This window comes from Aulonocara stuartgranti (assembly GCF_965226115.1).
Source record: "Aulonocara stuartgranti genome assembly, chromosome: 11".
Lineage (NCBI taxonomy): Eukaryota > Metazoa > Chordata > Actinopteri > Cichliformes > Cichlidae > Aulonocara > Aulonocara stuartgranti.
In genome coordinates this window covers 33,439,498-33,460,024 of record NC_138947.1, presented here as the reverse complement: position 1 = coordinate 33,460,024, position 20,527 = coordinate 33,439,498, and the positions used below count along the sequence as shown (strand labels likewise).

At 43.6% G+C, this 20,527-nt stretch overlaps 1 protein-coding gene across 1 annotated transcript; it reads right to left on the bottom strand.

The window, feature by feature from the left end:
• Positions 1-11,534, bottom strand: LOC309718040 (uncharacterized protein; the record flags this gene model as incomplete). The annotated part of the gene is made up of 4 exons (XM_082552985.1): positions 1-626; positions 6,230-6,296; positions 9,358-9,473; positions 10,622-11,534. 4 exons carry the CDS (start codon positions 11,532-11,534, stop codon positions 1-3), a joined length of 1,722 nt encoding a protein of 573 aa, XP_082409111.1.
• Positions 11,535-20,527: the final 8,993 nt, after the last annotated feature.

The following is a 20,527-nucleotide window of genomic DNA, read 5'->3' as shown; positions in this document are numbered from 1 at the left end:
TCAAAAACAGGTCAGCTGTTCAAGAGTCTGTTTGCAGTGTGGAAGAAGGAGTTGTTGAGTCTGGATTTTCTGGATTTCACACTTCTGAACCTCCGTCCTGAGGGCAGAAGCGTGAACAGTCCGTGTTGGGGGTGTGTGGGGTATTTGAGGATGGAGGCAGCTCTCCTCTGGACTCTGCGATGGTAGATGCTCTGCAGAGAGGGCAGCAGAGTCTGGATGATCTTCTCTGCAGTTGTTATCACTCTCTGCAGGCGTTTGTGGTCCATGCCAGTAGTGCTGCTGTACCATGAAGTAATGCAGCTGCTCAGTGTGCAGCTGTAGAACCTTCCTCAGCCTCCTCAGGAAATACACCAGCTGTGTGGTGTTCAGTGTCCAGGTGAGGTCCTCAGAGATGTAGACGCCCAAGTACCTAAAGCTGCTCACCCTCTCCACTTCTAGGCCCCAGATAAACAGCGGCTGGTGAGGCGTCCTCTTCTTCCTCGTGTCCACTATCATCTCCTTTGTCTTGTCAGTGTTGAGGGTGAGGTTGTTGTCCTCACACCATGACACCAGACCTGCCAACTCCCTCCTGTAAGCCGCTTCGTCCCCTCCAGTGATGTGACCGATCACTGCAGTGTCGTCCACAACTTCAAAATGATGTTATCTTTGTTGGAGGTGACACAGTCGTGGGTGTACAAGGTGTAGAGGATGGGACTGAGGACGCAACCTTGTGGAACGCCAGTGTTTGTAATAATGCTGGCTGAAGTCCTGTTGCCGATCCTGACGGACTGGGGCCTGCCAGTCAAAAAGTCCTGTAGCCAGTCACATAGGGTTAGGTGCAGGCCGAGTGTTACCAGCTTGTGAGTGAGTTTGTGTGGGATGACAGTATTGAATGCGGAGCTGTAATCAACAAAAAGTACCCTGATGTATGAGTGATGTAAGACTTATTCGTCCTCTTCTGTGTTTGCTTGGGTTCAGACTGACAGTCAGAGTGCAATGAGTTCTTGATTCTGTCTGTTATCCGAGAGCTTTTCTGTTTTTATTGAGGTGAAGCAAATGTGCATGTGTTGCCTACTCATAAAGTAATAGTCCCTTTTACCGACTACGTCATCACTGTTTATAAACTGTAAAAGGGCCTATTAAAAATGTCATCCTGAGATTAGCTAGAAACTAGCAAACCTGCTTGAGTGAGAAGGGGAGGTAGGTTGGATGAGCATAAAGAACACCTGCATGTACAGGGTGGGCCATTTATATGGATACACTGTAATAAAATGGGAATGGTTGGTGATATTAAAGTCCTGTTTGTGGCGCATTAGTATATGTGAGGGGGCAAACTCCTCAAGATGGGTGGTGACCATGGTGGCCATTTAGAAGTCGGCCATCTTGAATACAACTTTTGTTTTTTTCAATAGGAAGAGGGCCATGTGACACATCAAACTTATTGGTAATGTCACAAGAAAAACAATGTGCCACAAACAGGACTTTAATATCACCAACCATTCCCATGTTATTACGGTGTATCCATATAAATGGCCCACCCTGTATTATATTCACAGTGTTGGGAAGGTTACTTTTAAAATGTATTCCACTACAGATTACAGAATACATGCCCCAAAATGTATTTTGTAATGTATTCCGTTACGTTACTCAATGAGAGTAACGTATTCTGAATACTTTGGATTACCTAATATATTATCATGCTGTTAGGCTACATTCTTTAGGGCTATGCCTGTAGCATTCTGCCTATTAGCTTAGCACAACAACAACAACAAAAAGGCGCTCTCTCACCCAGGAAACACACAGTCACCCTGTAACCATGGTAACCGTAATGCTGCCGCCTGGAACAACAGAACGTAGCTGTCAAACAAAACCCAAACAGTCCTGACCCGCGACAATATGAAACAGGAAAATACCGCCATGTAATCCATTTATTTCAACAAAGTAACTGTATTCTAAATACCACCTTTTTAAATGGTAACTGTAACTAAATACAGTTACTCATATTTTGTATTTTAAATACGTAACAGCGGTACATGTATTCCGTTACTCCCCAACACTGTATATTCATCACAAAGTATCTAGTGATTCTGTGAACTCATGGATGAATTATATTCATATTTTAGGAGTAAATGACACCCACTGGTGAAGACAATAGAGCTGTTCTGTTGTCTGGGAGGAAATATCCATCCACCTGGGGGGCGACCGTGGCTCAGGGGACTGGGAAGCTCATCTGTAACCGGAAGGTTGCTGGTTTGATCCCCCTGTTCTCTCTCTGCTGGCCGGCAAGACACTTTACCCTATCACCTACTGGTGTTGGCCAGAGGGGCCGATGGTGCGATATGGCAGCCTGGCTTCTGTCAGTCTGCCCCAGGGCAGCTGTGGCTACAACTGTAGTTTGCCTCCACCAGTGTGTGAATGTGAGAGTGAATGAAAAGTGGAATTGTAAAGCGCTTTGAGGGCCCCGAAAAGCGCTATATAAATGCAATCCATTATCATTACTATTATTACCTAAAAATCTGCACCTACGGGATACCCTGATGTTTAACAAAACAGCTTCATCAATATTTCATTTCATGGAAAAGTTCAGGACACCATTTTTTCATTTGAGTGGATGGAACTCACATCCATCCATTTTATTTTCCTTAAACAAGGAAAGAATTCTGTGATCATCCACTGTATCTTCTTTGCTCATTTTTTTTGTTACTCATCAACCTTTAGCTGCCCTTTGAAATTGTTTGTCAGCCAATCATCTAATTAAAGTCACTGTGGTATTGTAAAGAGGCAATACTACAAGAATCCGGTCTTTTTCTTTGATCTTTGTAACCTGAATTTGGTCTCAGCTTTATCTATTCTGAAATGTCAAGAGTGGGTTGATGGAAGTGATTAAAATGACTCTGTTGTCTTAATGGATTGCATTTATATAGCGTCTTCTGCTCATATTCTTCTGTTTACTGAAACTATCCAAACACACACTCAGGGTGAACATACTCAGAGCCAGTTCTGATTAGCTTTTTATTGACTCAAACTTTTTGAAACAGGTCTGTGATATCACACAAATAGACCTCACCGAGGTTGATATAAAAAATTTTTACAGGCTCCATTGAGTCAGGTGACAAAATAAGACATAACATATGTTTGCATTTATCTTAAACCATCAAAGATCTTTAGTTTTACTTGTTTATTGTTGTAATAGAAGCTTACATAGCTCTGAGCAGACATGCCATGGCTCTGTACTTGAACAGCTATGTGATGGCAATGATTTATACATCACTGCCATCACTTGAGGGCAGCACTGTACAGACAACGCTTGCTGTATGTGGCTCATTGGTCTTGTCTTTTGGCCAAATGCAGTATGGTTTGCAGCCAGTGTGTCTTAAGGCTTCTGTTGCTTTGAGTCTTTGCTGTTGCTGTGCTGTTATAGGGCTTGTTTCCACAATTTCATCAAATGGAGTGAAACATAAAAAACCAAGAACAAGGCAGCAGGACACAGGAAATCAGGCTACTTGATCAGAAGCAACACAGCAAATAAATTTGGAGTAAAAAACACTGTGGGTACTATATACTGCCAGGTAACTATAATATGGCATAAAGCATAAAGAGGCACTGAAAAAAGACAGGAGGGGGAGTGGCAGAGTGGCAGCGCTGAAGATGGCAAGATTTTTGTTGGGATTTGGACAGTATTAGCTTTGAGTACATGAGAGTGAAAGCTCAGGTTGATTGGTTTGGAGATGCAGAAAGGCAAGGTTGAGATGGGCAAACACTAGGAAAAGAGAAAGACCTCAGAGAAGAGTCATGGATTTAGTGAAGGATGACATGCAGAGGGTTGGTGTGACTGAAAAAAAAAGCTATGGATAGGGTGAGATGGAAGCAGACAGTCCGCTGTAGTGACCCTTAAAGGGAGCAGCTAAAAGAAAAAGAAGATTTTAGAAATAGTATATATGCAAAATAAGACATAGCCAAAAGAACACTAAGGAACACCAGAGTATAGATAGAAAGGGGCATAACACAGAGATAACTAAAGTAAATGAAAACTGTCTTCATCAATGTGCTTCAGTAAATATCAGTTCCACTGCACTAACCACACTCTCATCCAGTGGTGTTGGTGGTGGAGGGTGGAGTGTTGGAGCGCCAACGCTTGCCCACCCCTCGATATAATTCTTTCTAAATAACATGAAGTGTAGCTTATGACTGACTCATTAACCAATTTGTCAATTAATTCATTTCTTTCTTTCTTGGACTGATGAATGACAGTTAGAATAGAATAGAATTCAACTTTATTGTCATTGCACATGCACAGGTACAGGGCAACGAAATGCAGTTTGCATCCATCCAGAAGTGCTTTAGTGATATAGGTATATTACAATATATATTAGCAATAGTATAGATATGTAAGTATATTACAGAAATGGGTCTATTATGGTATGTTGTAATGTACACGGTATGAAGTATGTTGTAAATATTCTATAACTATAAGTATGTACAGGCTGTAGTGAGTACAAGCTATGTACAGGCTATGAACAGGATATAAATATAAAAAACTATACAGAATATGAAATAAATAACTTTACAGAATCTGAGATATACAGTTATACAGAAATGGGAACTATGCAAGTTGTAAACAGTTGTAGGATTAAAGATTATCGAATGTACAGAATGATTATTTACACAGAGCTATACAGTAGTGCAGTTAAGATAAGTGAGGGTGTAGATAGTTTCTACAGAGGCTATATAAAGTACTAGTGGTTGTGAGTGGTGGTTCAGTCCATGTTATTATTGTGTGTTTGAGGGTACAGTTGTCCATTGTGGGGGTGTGTATGTTCAGTCCATGAGTTTAACGTGGGTCAGATGTCAGGAGGCAGAGTTCAGGAGTCTGACAGCTGTGGGGAAGAAGCTGTTCCGGTACCTGGTGGTCTTAGTCCGGAGGCTCCTGTGGCGCCTCCCAGAGGGCAGGAGGGTGAAGAGTCCATGTGATGGGTGACTGGGGTCTTTGATGATTTTCCCAGCCCTTTTCAGACACCGCTTCCTGTAGATGTATTTTATGGCAGCACTGACACTGAAAACCATTATGAAAAATGGGCACAGTATAATACAAGTCACAATGAATGAGTCAACAACATATGAGAGGTAATTTCAAAGAGCCTTCAGCGTAAGCCGTGGCAGCCTGTAAGTGAACTAATTCATTTTCTAAAAATACATATATAAAACCAAAACCATATAAACTACATATAACATATATACTATATCCACTTGTCTAGGAGAACATGAGGAACATACAAAAGCTACAGTCACTAATGAGCAAAATGATTTGTAATCAGTGTATTACACCTTCATTTGAACTGTCTAACATTGTGTAAATACAGAGTTATATGCCTTTTTATTATGTGACAAGAAAAGCAGATTATTGTCAAGAATCAGAATATGATCAGACTGTTAACCTAAATAAACAGAAAAAGGTAGACATTCAAAATCCAGACAACAAACCAGTTTAAACCGGTTGTTGTTATGACTTCACTGCATGAAATTGTAATTTGCATCAGTGGGAACAAGAGCTGGCCATTTATTTTCACACCACACAACAAAGAACCACAGTGCTGAGACCAGCCCTCATCCAGTCACCTCAAGTTGAACTGTGGAGCAACCAGGGCCCCGATCAATTCAATCTGAAGCAGATCAGGTTAACACTTATCAAAAAGTGGCGGACCGAGAGGCAGTGACACCAGCGACAAAACAAAAACACTTGAGAGTAAGAGTTGATTCAAGTTGATTACATTTTATTTTGTACATTAAAAACATTAACAAAAAAAAGTTGCCTCAAGGCATTTTATACTGTAGAGTAAAGACCCTACAATATAAGAAAGAAACCCCAACAATCATATGACCCCCTGTGAGCAAGCACTTTGGCAACGGTGGACAGGAAAAACTCCCTTTTAACAGGAAGAAACCTGTGACAGAACCAGGCTCAGGGAGGGGCGGCCATCTGCCACGACCGGTTGGGGAGGGTTGATCTTAAGATTCTTCATCATATGAAGAAAAGCAAAACAGCCTTAAGAAAAAGTTTTTGATCCTTTTCCCTAATGAAAGCCGACCTTTCGGAGGCTTTGGTGTGATTATTCCTTCACTGCTGTCTGTACTTTCTGTGCTAGAATCTAAATCACTGGATTCAGAAGATCCTACCAGCGGTATTTGGGTACCAGGCTTTTGTTTGACACCCAGCCTACAAGACATGTCATCTTCTTCTTGCCATGCCAACCTGCGAAATGCAGGCTGATTCTTTTTGCGTGCAGCTGCTGGTCTCTGTCGGTTTCTTTGGATTTTAGCTGCATTCACACAGTTGTTAAAAGTGGAACACAGTCTAGATCTCCCACCGCTCTGTTCGCTGTTCCTTTTGATTTCACTGGACTTTACGAAAAAGTTTTTGATCCTTTTCCCTAATGAAAGCTGAGCTTTCGGAGGCTTTGGTGTGATTATTCCTTCTCTGCTGTCTCTACTTTCTGTGCTAGAATCTAAATCACTGGATTCAGAGTAAGATCCTACCAGCGGTATTTGGATAACAAGCTTTTGTTTGACACCCAGCCTACAAGACATGTCATCTTCTTCTTGCCATGCCCACCTGCGAAATGCAGGCTGATTCTTTTTGCGTGCAGCTGCTCTTCTCTGTCGGTTTCTTTGGATTTTAGCTGTTTTCACACAGTTGTTAAAAGTGGAAGCCCGTCTAGATCTCCCACCGCTCTGTTCGCTGTTCCTTTTGATTTCACTGGTGGTAACAAAGCTGTCGATTTCATTTTCTAGACTGAGGAGTGGGCACACTTCCATGCTCGTGCAGGATGACTTCGTGTAGCAATCTACTGCAGGGTCCTCAGGAAGATGTTTCATTGTAATGAAACGATGTCCCAGACCCTCAACAGGTGTGATTCTTTTTACAGGATCCACACACAGCATCCATTTGAGCAGGCTTAAAAATGCCGCTGTGTCTTCCACTTCGGATTCTGTGTTTGGCTGTGGGTGGTGTTTGGCTAAATCATCTATGCATGCATATTTTTCTGTGATTGTATTACTTTGGTTGATCACAGTGCCTGTAGATGCTGAATACTGAGCTGGTGTCTTCAGTACCCATGTGCGTTCTATTATCCCTTTCCTCATCCAGAAATATTTCGTACTGTACCTCCCTTCCTGTAACATGCGTTTATTAGGCTGACCAAGCATGTGAACAAAAGTTTGCATCATTTGATATTCACACCTGCTGAAAAACAGGTGGTGGCCCAAGTATAGAAAAGCTGCGACACAACCGAGAGTCCACATGTCTGCCGATTCAGTCACCGGTATGCCCAACATGACCTCAGGGGCCCTGTAACTAAGGGCCTGAATAATAGTGCCAGGTGGAATTTTTGCAGGACTTGTGGCAAAACCAAAATCAATAAGTTTAACTTTATATGGCTGTTGAGACTGATTTACAAGCATGATATTATCAGGTTTGATGTCTGCATGCATCATACCTCTGCTCTTCAGAGCGGTAAGAGCCACAAACATCTGCTTTAAAATGACCCGAATATCACAGAGAGCCAGTGGACCGGGAGACCTTTTAGTCACGAAATCATGCAGACTAATGTCTAGCATTTCCATTGAAATGAAGGTGCGATGTTTGTACTCGAAAACTTCGTAGTACTTTACCAAATTGCACCGATCCCTATCCAGAACACTCAGTTCTTTTACAGCAGCGGCCTCTTTCCAAGCAAACTTGTTGTATTCCCTTTTAGCTGCCTTGACTGCTACCCTTTCAAAAGTGTCTAATTTTACACATTCCACCACTCTCCCAAAGCTTCCTTGTCCGAGGAGCTTATATACCATGTATTTACATGTTTTACTTTGAATGAGGGCGTTCGTTTGTAAACCCTCATCACTGTCATAAGACAACGAAGACGAATCCGAAACCATTTTTTTCACAAATATATCTAAAGTTTTACACCTGGGCAAAACAATGTGACCGCAGTATGAAGCTGGCAGGTTCTGTCAGTAGGCGGGTGTAGCAGGCTATTTATACCTTTTGGATCAATGGCAGCGTTCGCTCACTGTGATGTCACCGAGTGACGCAACAGAGCGTAATGCTTTGATCCGGAGCAGCGGTTAAGAGCTTAAGAAGGTCTCTGGTTAGGAAGATAAACTGCTTGACTGGCAGTCCACATCTGTGTACGTTTGAAAATTTCCCTTTGTTGATATTTTTTAAATTCCTACTTTTAAATAATGTTAAACAATCCCGATACAACAGCGACGTGTCCTCAGCTGCTGTGATCTTTTTCAAGTTTTACATTTGCAGGACTTTGAAGTTATCTGTCACGGTTGCGCTGGCAGACCGTGGCGATGTGGGGAAAATAGGGCCCAAAACGCAGGACTGTGTGCGATGAATGCAGTTGCGTTTATTTACAGTGATGTAAATATTATGCAATAAATCTCCGTGCGCGCCCCTGACTCCCGTGCCGTGTCTTCTTCCGTACTCCTGCCGGGAAATAACAGAGGCAGCCGTTGGTACAATTAACTTCACTGTAGCAAGCTGGAGAACTGAAGGGCAGTCTCACGCAATAATCCGGGATCGCGGAGCTCTCAGGCTGTGTCCCAATCCAGCGACCGCATGCTTCGGAGTACGAGCACGGTACTTATAGTACGGTGAGTACTGCAAGTACGAGAAGTGCGGAAGTGAGAGGCTCGTGAAATGGGCCTTTGTCGCGCTGTTCAGGTTGCCTAGCAACCATGATACTAACCGCGAGACACGTTACATACAGCTTTGTGTGACAGAAATGAAGGAGAAAAATGTTTTGTTGGTCATTCATTTTTGTCATGACATCACTTTGATTAGCTGAGTATCTGAGGCTGAGACCACGGGACTGTAAACATGATTGTTGGGCCTCATTTCTGTGCTGAACAGTCATTTAAGATTAGTTAGTAAATAACAATTAGCTAATGTTGTTCATGAGACTAAAATCATCTCTCTGTGGTAATGTAAATATAATATGGCCAATATCAAAGTTATTTACCATATTAATCGTTATTAGTTATTACAGCAGTGAACTTGAACTCTGAGCTTTAGTAAAGAGTTGCAAAAGTTGCAGCTATTTCCTGTCACCTTACATCTTCACTCAAAGTCGAGTATCTTTGACAGTGTATATACAGATGTATTATATATAAGAGACAAATATTGTTTGTTTAATACGTTGGCATTATTACATTTGGCTCAATGTTTACATACATGTGTAAAAAGGAAAACGTACGAGCTGTGAAAACTGTGTCTGATAGAATGAAGAGTAGAATGATATATGAAATATTCCTTTATTGGGTGAGAAAATCAGACCATGTCATAACTGCATGCATGAATGCAACGGTGGAGACGTGGAACTCACACTTTTCTCCTTTGACGAACAATCGGTTTTCGAGGAGTCGTTGCAGGACCTGTCTGACATGGGTCTCGTGCTCGGATTGGTTTCTGGAAAAGATCAGGATGTCATCTAGATAGACAAAAACAAAACGGTTAATGAAGTCTCTGAGCACGTCGTTCACCAGGGCTTGGAACACCGCAGGGGCGTTAGTGAGACCAAAGGGCATGACAAGGTACTCGAAGTGGCCGAGGTGGGTGTTGAAGGCGGTCTTCCACTCATCGCCCTCACGGATGCGAACCAGATGGTATGCGTTTCGCAAATCCAGTTTGGTGAAAACAGTAGCCCCCTGGAGGAGCTCGAAGGCCGAACTGAGGAGCGGCAGAGGGTATTTATTTTTTACTGTGATGTTGTTTAATCCGCGATAGTCAATGCATGGCCGGAGGGTTTTATCCTTCTTTTCGACAAAGAAGAAGCCTGCCGCGACTGGAGAGGTGGAGGCCCGAATGAGGCCGGCAGCCAGGGATTCCGTGATGTACTTGTCCATAGCGTCTCGTTCTGGAAGTGAGATGCTATATAGCCGACTGGTGGGTAAAGGAGCTCCCGGGAGCAGTTCGATAGCACAGTCATAGGGTCTATGCGGAGGAAGTGACTGGGCGCGGGCCTTTTGAAACACCTCAGCTAGGTCGTGATAAACAGAGGGCACATTAGTTAAATCAGCTGATTTCAATACCCCAGGAGAGGGCGTTTCAGTGCTTGGAGGCGAGGCTGCTTTAAGGCAGGTCATGTGGCAGTCCTCCCCCCACCCAGTGACACGCCCCTTTAGCCAATCTATGTGAGGGTTGTGCTGTTGTAGCCAAGGATGGCCGAGAACTAGTGGAGTGCGAGTTGCTTTAAACACCAAAAAACAGATTTCTTCAGAATGATTGCCAGAGAGGGTGAGCTCGACAGGCTCAGTCACCAGAGTGATGTCTGGAAGGCGTTGACCTGACAATGCCGTAACACGTAATGCATGAGGCAGGGGCTCCAATAGTAACCCAAGTTGCCGGGCTAACTGACAGTCAATAAAGTTTTGTTCCGCCCCAGAGTCGATTAACACCGATAGGGAGCGGCTCTTAGAGTGAATGGAAAGCGTGGCCGGTAGTGTTAAACGGGGAGGAGCTTCTTCCTGGCTCAGCTCGCCCACCAGTACTCCTACCATCACTGGCGGGCGCGCCCTTTTGCCCGCGAAGGGCAGGTAGCCACAACATGTCCCCTGTGACCACAATAGAGGCACTCACCGGCGGTAATCCGGCGCTGACGCTCCGCCGCGGTGAGATGGGAGCCGCCCAGCTGCATGGGTTCCTCTCCGTCCCCGCTCTCGTGAGTCCGGGAGGGGCCGGCATCCGCCATGGCGCCGGTGCCAGAGACTCCCGCAGCCTCATGGAGGTTGTAGTTCCGCTGCGACCGGCGAGCCCGTAACCGCTCATCCACCTTAATGCACAGGGACATTAGCTCATTAAAGGAGGCAGGGAGATCACGCATGATTAGCTCGTCCCTTAATTCTTCTCTGATATTGTTCAGCAACGTGCTCCGTAGCGCCTCCTGATTCCACCCTGCCTCTTCTGCCAGAATCCAGAAGTCGATAGCGTATTCAGACATGCTTCTCCTACCTTGTTTGAAGTTGAGGAGACGGAGAGCAGCGGCCTCTGCCCCGGTGCCTGGGTTAAACACATTCTTAAATTTGGAGAGAAAGTCAGCGTAGGTGATGACAGGATCAGAGTTTAACACAACCTGGGCCCACTTTAGTGCACGGCCCCTCAGAAGTTGAACTAAATAAGTGATCTTCGCCCCATCGTTGCTATGAAAACGCTGCAGCTCGCGAAACGTCAGAGACACCTGAGCCAAAAATCCGGCACATTTGTCAGACTCACCCGAGAATGGTTCCGGTGTGGGTAAAGGTCCGTCAGACGGCGTACCGACCCGCGGTGAGCTACCTGACGCTACGGCGGGCGGTGCCGCCTGGGGAGCCGGGCTGGGCGGCTGGGGATTCCCTGGTTGCGCATTTCCCTCCAGCGGTATTAACTGCGCCACCGCCAGGGTCAATGTGGCGACATCCTGCCGTAGCTGCCCGAGCATTTGTTCATGGCGGGCCAGCGCGGCTTCCTGGGCGGCCAGAGCCCGGCCCACGGGGTCCTGTCCTGCTGAGTCCATAATGGCTGGATCGTTCTGTTAGGGGTTCCGAAAGAGACTCAGGCGCAGGCCAGGGTTTTCCTTTAAGCGAAGGACAGTGCGTTTATTTACAGTGAACACATACACCAAGTGGCTATATACAACGTGCAGGGGAAACGGGTCCGGGTCGCCAGGGTCCGTGGGAAACAGGATTGGGAGAAGGGTGTTCCACACTTTCTGTACAAAAAGTTCCCCCTTCAATCACTCCTCTCCGCATCGGGTTCCAAAAACGATCTACACAAAAAACGTCGGGTTAGCAGGATAATAATAAGAAATTCTCAAGGTGAAGGTTAGCCGAAACACAAGTCTAACTGACACTGATAGCTCAACGATCCAGCGAAGACTAGTGCAGACTCGCCATCTAAGTAGTGCAGTAATCAGCTGGGATCAGCGGCCGGTGTGGTGATGAGCAGGTGTGTGGGCCAGCAGCGGGAGCCCGCAGTGAGCATCGCCGTGGCGAGAGAGAGAGAGAGAGTGAGAGAGAGAGGGCGAGAGAGCAAACAAACCACAAACATATTGCCCAATAGAGGATTGACCAGCGGGGCACAGGGACCATGACAGTGGCAGCCTGTAAGTGAACTAATTCATTTTCTAAAAATACATATATAAAACCAAAACCATATAAACTACATATAACATATATACTATATCCACTTGTCTAGGAGAGGATGAGGAACATACAAAAGCTACAGTCACTAATGAGCAAAATGATTTGTAATCAGTGTATTACACCTTCATTTGAACTGTCTAACATTGTGTAAATACAGAGTTATATGCCTTTTTATTATGTGACAAGAAAAGCAGATTATTGTCAAGAATCAGAATATGATCAGACTGTTAACCTAAATAAACAGAAAAAGGTAGACATTCAAAATCCAGACAACAAACCAGTTTAAACCGGTTGTTGTTATGACTTCACTGCATGAAATCGTAATTTGCATCAGTGGGAACAAGAGCTGGCCATTTATTTTCACACCACACAACAAAGAACCGCAGTGCTGAGACCAGCCCTCATCCAGTCACCTCAAGTTGAACTGTGGAGCAACCAGGGCCCCGATCAATTCAATCTGAAGCAGATCAGGTTAACACTTATCAAAAAGTGGCGGACCGAGAGGCAGTGACACCAGCGACAAAACAAAAACACTTGAGAGTAAGAGTTGATTCAAGTTGATTACATTTTATTTTGTACATTAAAAACATTAACAAAAAAAAGTTGCCTCAAGGCATTTTATACTGTAGAGTAAAGACCCTACAATATAAGAAAGAAACCCCAACAATCATATGACCCCCTGTGAGCAAGCACTTTGGCAACGGTGGACAGGAAAAACTCCCTTTTAACAGGAAGAAACCTGTGACAGAACCAGGCTCAGGGAGGGGCGGCCATCTGCCACGACCGGTTGGGGAGGGTTGATCTTAAGATTCTTCATCATATGAAGAAAAGCAAAACAGCCTTAAGAAAAAGTTTTTGATCCTTTTCCCTAATGAAAGCCGACCTTTCGGAGGCTTTGGTGTGATTATTCCTTCACTGCTGTCTGTACTTTCTGTGCTAGAATCTAAATCACTGGATTCAGAAGATCCTACCAGCGGTATTTGGGTACCAGGCTTTTGTTTGACACCCAGCCTACAAGACATGTCATCTTCTTCTTGCCATGCTAACCTGCGAAATGCAGGCTGATTCTTTTTGCATGCAGCTGCTGGTCTCTGTCGGTTTCTTTGGATTTTAGCTGCATTCACACAGTTGTTAAAAGTGGAACACAGTCTAGATCTCCCACCGCTCTGTTCGCTGTTCCTTTTGATTTCACTGGACTTTACGAAAAAGTTTTTGATCCTTTTCCCTAATGAAAGCTGAGCTTTCGGAGGCTTTGGTGTGATTATTCCTTCTCTGCTGTCTCTACTTTCTGTGCTAGAATCTAAATCACTGGATTCAGAGTAAGATCCTACCAGCGGTATTTGGATAACAAGCTTTTGTTTGACACCCAGCCTACAAGACATGTCATCTTCTTCTTGCCATGCCCACCTGCGAAATGCAGGCTGATTCTTTTTGCGTGCAGCTGCTCTTCTCTGTCGGTTTCTTTGGATTTTAGCTGTTTTCACACAGTTGTTAAAAGTGGAAGCCCGTCTAGATCTCCCACCGCTCTGTTCGCTGTTCCTTTTGATTTCACTGGTGGTAACAAAGCTGTCGATTTCATTTTCTAGACTGAGGAGTGGGCACACTTCCATGCTCGTGCAGGATGACTTCGTGTAGCAATCTACTGCAGGGTCCTCAGGAAGATGTTTCATTGTAATGAAACGATGTCCCAGACCCTCAACAGGTGTGATTCTTTTTACAGGATCCACACACAGCATCCATTTGAGCAGGCTTAAAAATGCCGCTGTGTCTTCCACTTCGGATTCTGTGTTTGGCTGTGGGTGGTGTTTGGCTAAATCATCTATGCATGCATATTTTTCTGTGATTGTATTACTTTGGTTGATCACAGTGCCTGTAGATGCTGAATACTGAGCTGGTGTCTTCAGTACCCATGTGCGTTCTATTATCCCTTTCCTCATCCAGAAATATTTCGTACTGTACCTCCCTTCCTGTAACATGCGTTTATTAGGCTGACCAAGCATGTGAACAAAAGTTTGCATCATTTGATATTCACACCTGCTGAAAAACAGGTGGTGGCCCAAGTATAGAAAAGCTGCGACACAACCGAGAGTCCACATGTCTGCCGATTCAGTCACCGGTATGCCCAACATGACCTCAGGGGCCCTGTAACTAAGGGCCTGAATAATAGTGCCAGGTGGAATTTTTGCAGGACTTGTGGCAAAACCAAAATCAATAAGTTTAACTTTATATGGCTGTTGAGACTGATTTACAAGCATGATATTATCAGGTTTGATGTCTGCATGCATCATACCTCTGCTCTTCAGAGCGGTAAGAGCCACAAACATCTGCTTTAAAATGACCCGAATATCACAGAGAGCCAGTGGACCGGGAGACCTTTTAGTCACGAAATCATGCAGACTAATGTCTAGCATTTCCATTGAAATGAAGGTGCGATGTTTGTACTCGAAAACTTCGTAGTACTTTACCAAATTGCACCGATCCCTATCCAGAACACTCAGTTCTTTTACAGCAGCGGCCTCTTTCCAAGCAAACTTGTTGTATTCCCTTTTAGCTGCCTTGACTGCTACCCTTTCAAAAGTGTCTAATTTTACACATTCCACCACTCTCCCAAAGCTTCCTTGTCCGAGGAGCTTATATACCATGTATTTACATGTTTTACTTTGAATGAGGGCGTTCGTTTGTAAACCCTCATCACTGTCATAAGACAACGAAGACGAATCCGAAACCATTTTTTCACAAATATATCTAAAGTTTTACACCTGGGCAAAACAATGTGACCGCAGTATGAAGCTGGCAGGTTCTGTCAGTAGGCGGGTGTAGCAGGCTATTTATACCTTTTGGATCAATGGCAGCGTTCGCTCACTGTGATGTCACCGAGTGACGCAACAGAGCGTAATGCTTTGATCCGGAGCAGCGGTTAAGAGCTTAAGAAGGTCTCTGGTTAGGAAGATAAACTGCTTGACTGGCAGTCCACATCTGTGTACGTTTGAAAATTTCCCTTTGTTGATATTTTTTAAATTCCTACTTTTAAATAATGTTAAACAATCCCGATACAACAGCGACGTGTCCTCAGCTGCTGTGATCTTTTTCAAGTTTTACATTTGCAGGACTTTGAAGTATCTGTCACGGTTGCGCTGGCAGACCGTGGCGATGTGGGGAAAATAGGGCCCAAAACCCAGGACTGTGTGCGATGAATGCAGTTGCGTTTATTTACAGTGATGTAAATATTATGCAATAAATCTCCGTGCGCGCCCCTGACTCCCGTGCCGTGTCTTCTTCCGTACTCCTGCCGGGAAATAACAGAGGCAGCCGTTGGTGCAATTAACTTCACTGTAGCAAGCTGGACAACTGAAGGGCAGTCTCACGCAATAATCCGGGATCGCGGAGCTCTCAGGCTGTGTCCCAATCCAGCGACCGCATGCTTCGGAGTACGAGCACGGTACTTATAGTACGGTGAGTACTGCAAGTACGAGAAGTGCGGAAGTGAGAGGCTCGTGAAATGGGCCTTTGTCGCGCTGTTCAGGTTGCCTAGCAACCATGATACTAACCGCGAGACACGTTACATACAGCTTTGTGTGACAGAAATGAAGGAGAAAAATGTTTTGTTGGTCATTCATTTTTGTCATGACATCACTTTGATTAGCTGAGTATCTGAGGCTGAGACCACGGGACTGTAAACATGATTGTTGGGCCTCATTTCTGTGCTGAACAGTCATTTAAGATTAGTTAGTAAATAACAATTAGCTAATGTTGTTCATGAGACTAAAATCATCTCTCTGTGGTAATGTAAATATAATATGGCCAATACCAAAGTTATTTACCATATTAATCGTTATTAGTTATTACAGCAGTGAACTTGAACTCTGAGCTTTAGTAAAGAGTTGCAAAAGTTGCAGCTATTTCCTGTCACCTTACATCTTCACTCAAAGTCGAGTATCTTTGACAGTGTATATACAGATGTATTATATATAAGAGACAAATATTGTTTGTTTAATACGTTGGCATTATTACATTTGGCTCAATGTTTACATACATGTGTAAAAAGGAAAACGTACGAGCTGTGAAAACTGTGTCTGATAGAATGAAGAGTAGAATGATATATGAAATATTCCTTTATTGGGTGAGAAAATCAGACCATGTCATAACTGCTGTAAGTCACACAGAATAGATATCAGAGCCTTAAACAGGCTGACTTCTGCTAAATGGGTCAAACTGGGCAGAAAGTCTACAAACACATAACATCCTAGAATATGATGTAACACTATAGATCAACTTAGCTCAGAATATATAAAGCATATAAACAGTTACAGCAATATGATGCAACAAACACAGCAGCTACTGATCCAAAATACTCAAAGCTTCATAGAACTGAAACCAACATTGGTTTCAGTTCTATGAAGCTTTGAGTATTTTGGATCAGCTAAAAATAAATTTTTAGCTCCATTCTGCTGCTGATACAGACTTTAGGTTTCTGAACATTAAACTTGTTGCTGCCTTTCATAGTGTGTAACTTGAAGGCCCTGAGTACTTTCTCCCACACTGAAAACACTGGGATGATAACATTATTTGAACATTACCTAATAAGACTGATTCAGCACAGACAGTTATGTTAAACTTTCCTAGCAGTCCTTCACAAACAGGGAACAGTCTGTCTATTCTCTCCATCTGTCAGCTGCTGCTGGCTCTTCCTCCTCCTCTTCCTCACACACCGCTGAGTTTGTCCTGGTGGATCATCAGGGGTGCAAAGCCTCACAGATGATGTGCAGCAGTGGGTCCCTCAGTCTGTCCTCACTCTGGACACTTGCAGTCGTCACACATGGAAATCAAATGTGTGATAAGCTGCAGGATTCAAACACAAGTGTAACTTATAAACACATGTTCATACTTTTATTCCACAATCAGAGAGAAAGAAACAGAGAGAGAGTGCAGGACAGACAGGTGACAGTCTCAGGTGTACACACTGCTACAAACAGGAGGATTTAGTGTTTGTGTTATTACGGGTGTAAACAAGAAGAGTTCCAGATGGTACAGTGGACACATGTGTGACCCCCTTGATTAAAGCATCTTTCTTTCAGCTTAACGAGTGAACCGTCAGCTCGTTCAAACACACGTTAAAGTCCGTTTGGCTCGACACCACCGAACAGAGGCAGCAATATAACATAGCTAACATTAACAGTGCAGTGAATCCTGCTTGTGCCGTGATGTTCAGGACTGCAAACCGAGCAGCATCACTGACTTTCAGCCTGTTGTGTTTGTGGATATATGACTGACTTTAATTATCCACAAAATCATCACATTCTCTGTAAGATTAAGGTCGACTATCTAACGGCGTATAAAGTAAAGGGTTTAAAACAAAGTAAATGCTGAAAGTACAAACATCACTAATGTCACATAACTTTGCCGGCATGTGGCCAACAGCAATGTTTTAATTAGTGATGTGACGTTCTGTATCGAGGCTTCGAAGCTTGTGTCGAGTAATTGAGGGGGCGTTTCCGCGATGCGCGTATCGAGGCTTGCTTCATTTATGGGAGGAGCTGAAAATGGTGACGTCCGAAGCCTCGCTGCCCGGCTGTACCACGTGACTGGTTCATTAAGTGGTTCAAACTTTGCCGCGAGCTATGACAGCGATATAAAGCCCTCAGACTTCATTCAAAATGTGGGTGTTTGATGGAGAGCTGCAGTTAGTGAGTGTTTGGAGGTTTATGAGAGTGAGGAGAGAAAGTCAGGAGAGAATGGAGCCAGCTAAGAAGAGGAGGATGTCCTCCCCTGTGTGGGAACATTTTGATTTTATTCCTCCCAACAAGGTTTGTAAATTTCTACAGAAGATGTATTTTCATAATACTGATGGTGCAATACAATTTATGTTAAGCTGTCTTGACTTTTGTACAAGGTGAAGTGTTTGCTATTAGGGGTGCAACGATACACAAAATTCACGGTTCGGTTCGATACTTTGGTGTCACGGTTCGATATTTTTTCGATACAAAAAAAATGTTCATGCCTTTTTAATTTGTCATTTATTAAGATTATAAATATATATTTTAACTCAAAAGTACAGTTTTTAAATTTAACCCTAACCCTTGTGCGTGTTTTTTATTTTGACAGCGAATGCGCACCTGCGGACCACTTATGTGCAGCCCTGGTTATATAGCTCGTCATATTGCAGCCACAGAAATTCTTTTGTCCATGAAACCATAAAGCTGCACTTTCTTTTTGCCTTATAGTCTGATTTGTCATAACTTTTCCGTTTTGTGGTAAGCTTTTCTTTGGCTGTCACTTCTTCACCCTGACCTGTCTTATTTGGCTCAGCAGAACTAAAATATATATCCGGCTGCTTTTACACAGGCACTCACATAAGCTCAGCGATTCTCTGCGCGATCAACCTCTCACATGTTTAAGCTGCGGGAGATTTCACTTGTCATGTTTGCATAGTAAGCTAACGATTAATAAGACGATGTCAGAGGAATTGGTGCACAAATTATCATCACTCTCAGATCAGTGCTGTCGCTCTCTATACACAGTTCACACGATTGCAAAGTGAAAGCAAATTCAAACGCGATTTCAATATGTCACATATTGACAGTGGCTCACCGATGCCAATGACATAATTACCCAGCTACATTTCCGAAAGAATGCAAAAGCATTGACATATATTTTTCCTTCCTACAATAGCCCGACGGGCAGGGAAGAGATAGATTTTGGTAGCCCGACTGAAAAAATCGCTAGCCCCGGGATGTCGGGCTAGCGATTTTGCGAGCCCTGTATCTGATTGAGGAATCACTCATCTTTGGAAAAGAGAGTTTATTACAGAGAAATGTCTCTTTCCAAAATAAAAGCTATACTATCCGCTTCTTCTGGGCTATATTCTCAGCAGCATATTAAACATATAAGGAGAATCATGTGCTAACAGCTGTCTAAATGACTCGGCTAAAGTTAGTAGCATGCTTGCTTTTTTTTGTCTGCTTCCACTTGTCTTTGCACTAGGATGATGTCGGCGTAAATGTGCAGTCATATTCGTTGTGTTCCCACTAGTGCTTTCAGGTTAATGTCGTTGAAATGACCTTAACGCCACAACACGGCAAATCTCCGTTAACGAGCTACCGCCGATCGCTCTGTGCATGGGGCTAGACGGCCAACACGTTAAGAGCTAACTGCGCTAACACACTAGCTCCCACCCATGTAATTGAGCATTGCATGGCACATCCAACATACTGTTTTACTTTAGTCCATGACTGGCTTACCTTCAGGGTCATACGTCACATGAAAACCAAAATAATTCCAAACGCCAGATCTGAATGAGAGTGGGGGAGGTCCATGTTGCAAGGAGAGCTTAACTTCTGTCTGCTAGCTTGCCCTGCGCTCTTCCTTCTGACTATGCTGTCTGTGTTGAGCGCTCAGTGGATCTGCGCTGGACAGTGCAGCCTAGGCGGAGTAGTCGAACACAGATTCACTGAGCGCTCAACACAGACAGCATCGTCAGAAGGAGAACTGATAAAATAAATTACAAATGTTGTATTGTTCGGTACATATGCGTACCGAACCGAAAGCACTGTATCGAACGGTTCAATATCGATACGAATATCGTTGCACCCCTAATATATATATATATATATATATATATATATATATATATATATACACACATATATATATATACATATATATATATGTGTGTGTGTGTGTGTGTATTTATATAGCGCTTTACATCAGAGGTGTGGACTCGAGTCACATGACTTGGACTCGAGTCAGACTCGAGTCATTAATTTTATGACTTTAGACTTGACTTGAAAAAATGTTCTAAGACTTGTGACTTGACTTGGACTTTTACACCAATGACTTGGGACTTGAATTGGACTTGAACCGGTTTACTTGAAAAGACTTGATATTTTACCCCAAATATAAAATTTAACATGCATATTATATGGAGATTGAAAATGTGACGTCATTCACGGGTAGAACCGCAAAGGATTCTGGGAACTCGTGGCAAGCGGTACTAGCGCACACAGGCTTTCAATTAAAATCAGTCACACAGCGATAAAAAGAAACACAAAAATGTCAAGAAGCTGTTGTATTATTAACTGCAATAGCCGGTCGCATGACAGCCACGGGAAGCCGACGGGTAAAGAGATCGGTTGTTATCGGATTACGTCGTTGAAGAGAAAGTAACAAAGAGGCGACTGGATTTCAGCCATTCAAAGATCAAATATAACGTCCTAGAACACTCCAGCTCACAGGTTAGTCTGCTCCAAGCATTTACACAAAGGTCAGTCTGCTGTTGTAGTTAATGCGTCATTTTTTTTAACATAATTGGTGATATAGGTTACAAGCAAGTCTGGCGCTGAACAGAAATTGTCGCGCTATGCTCCTT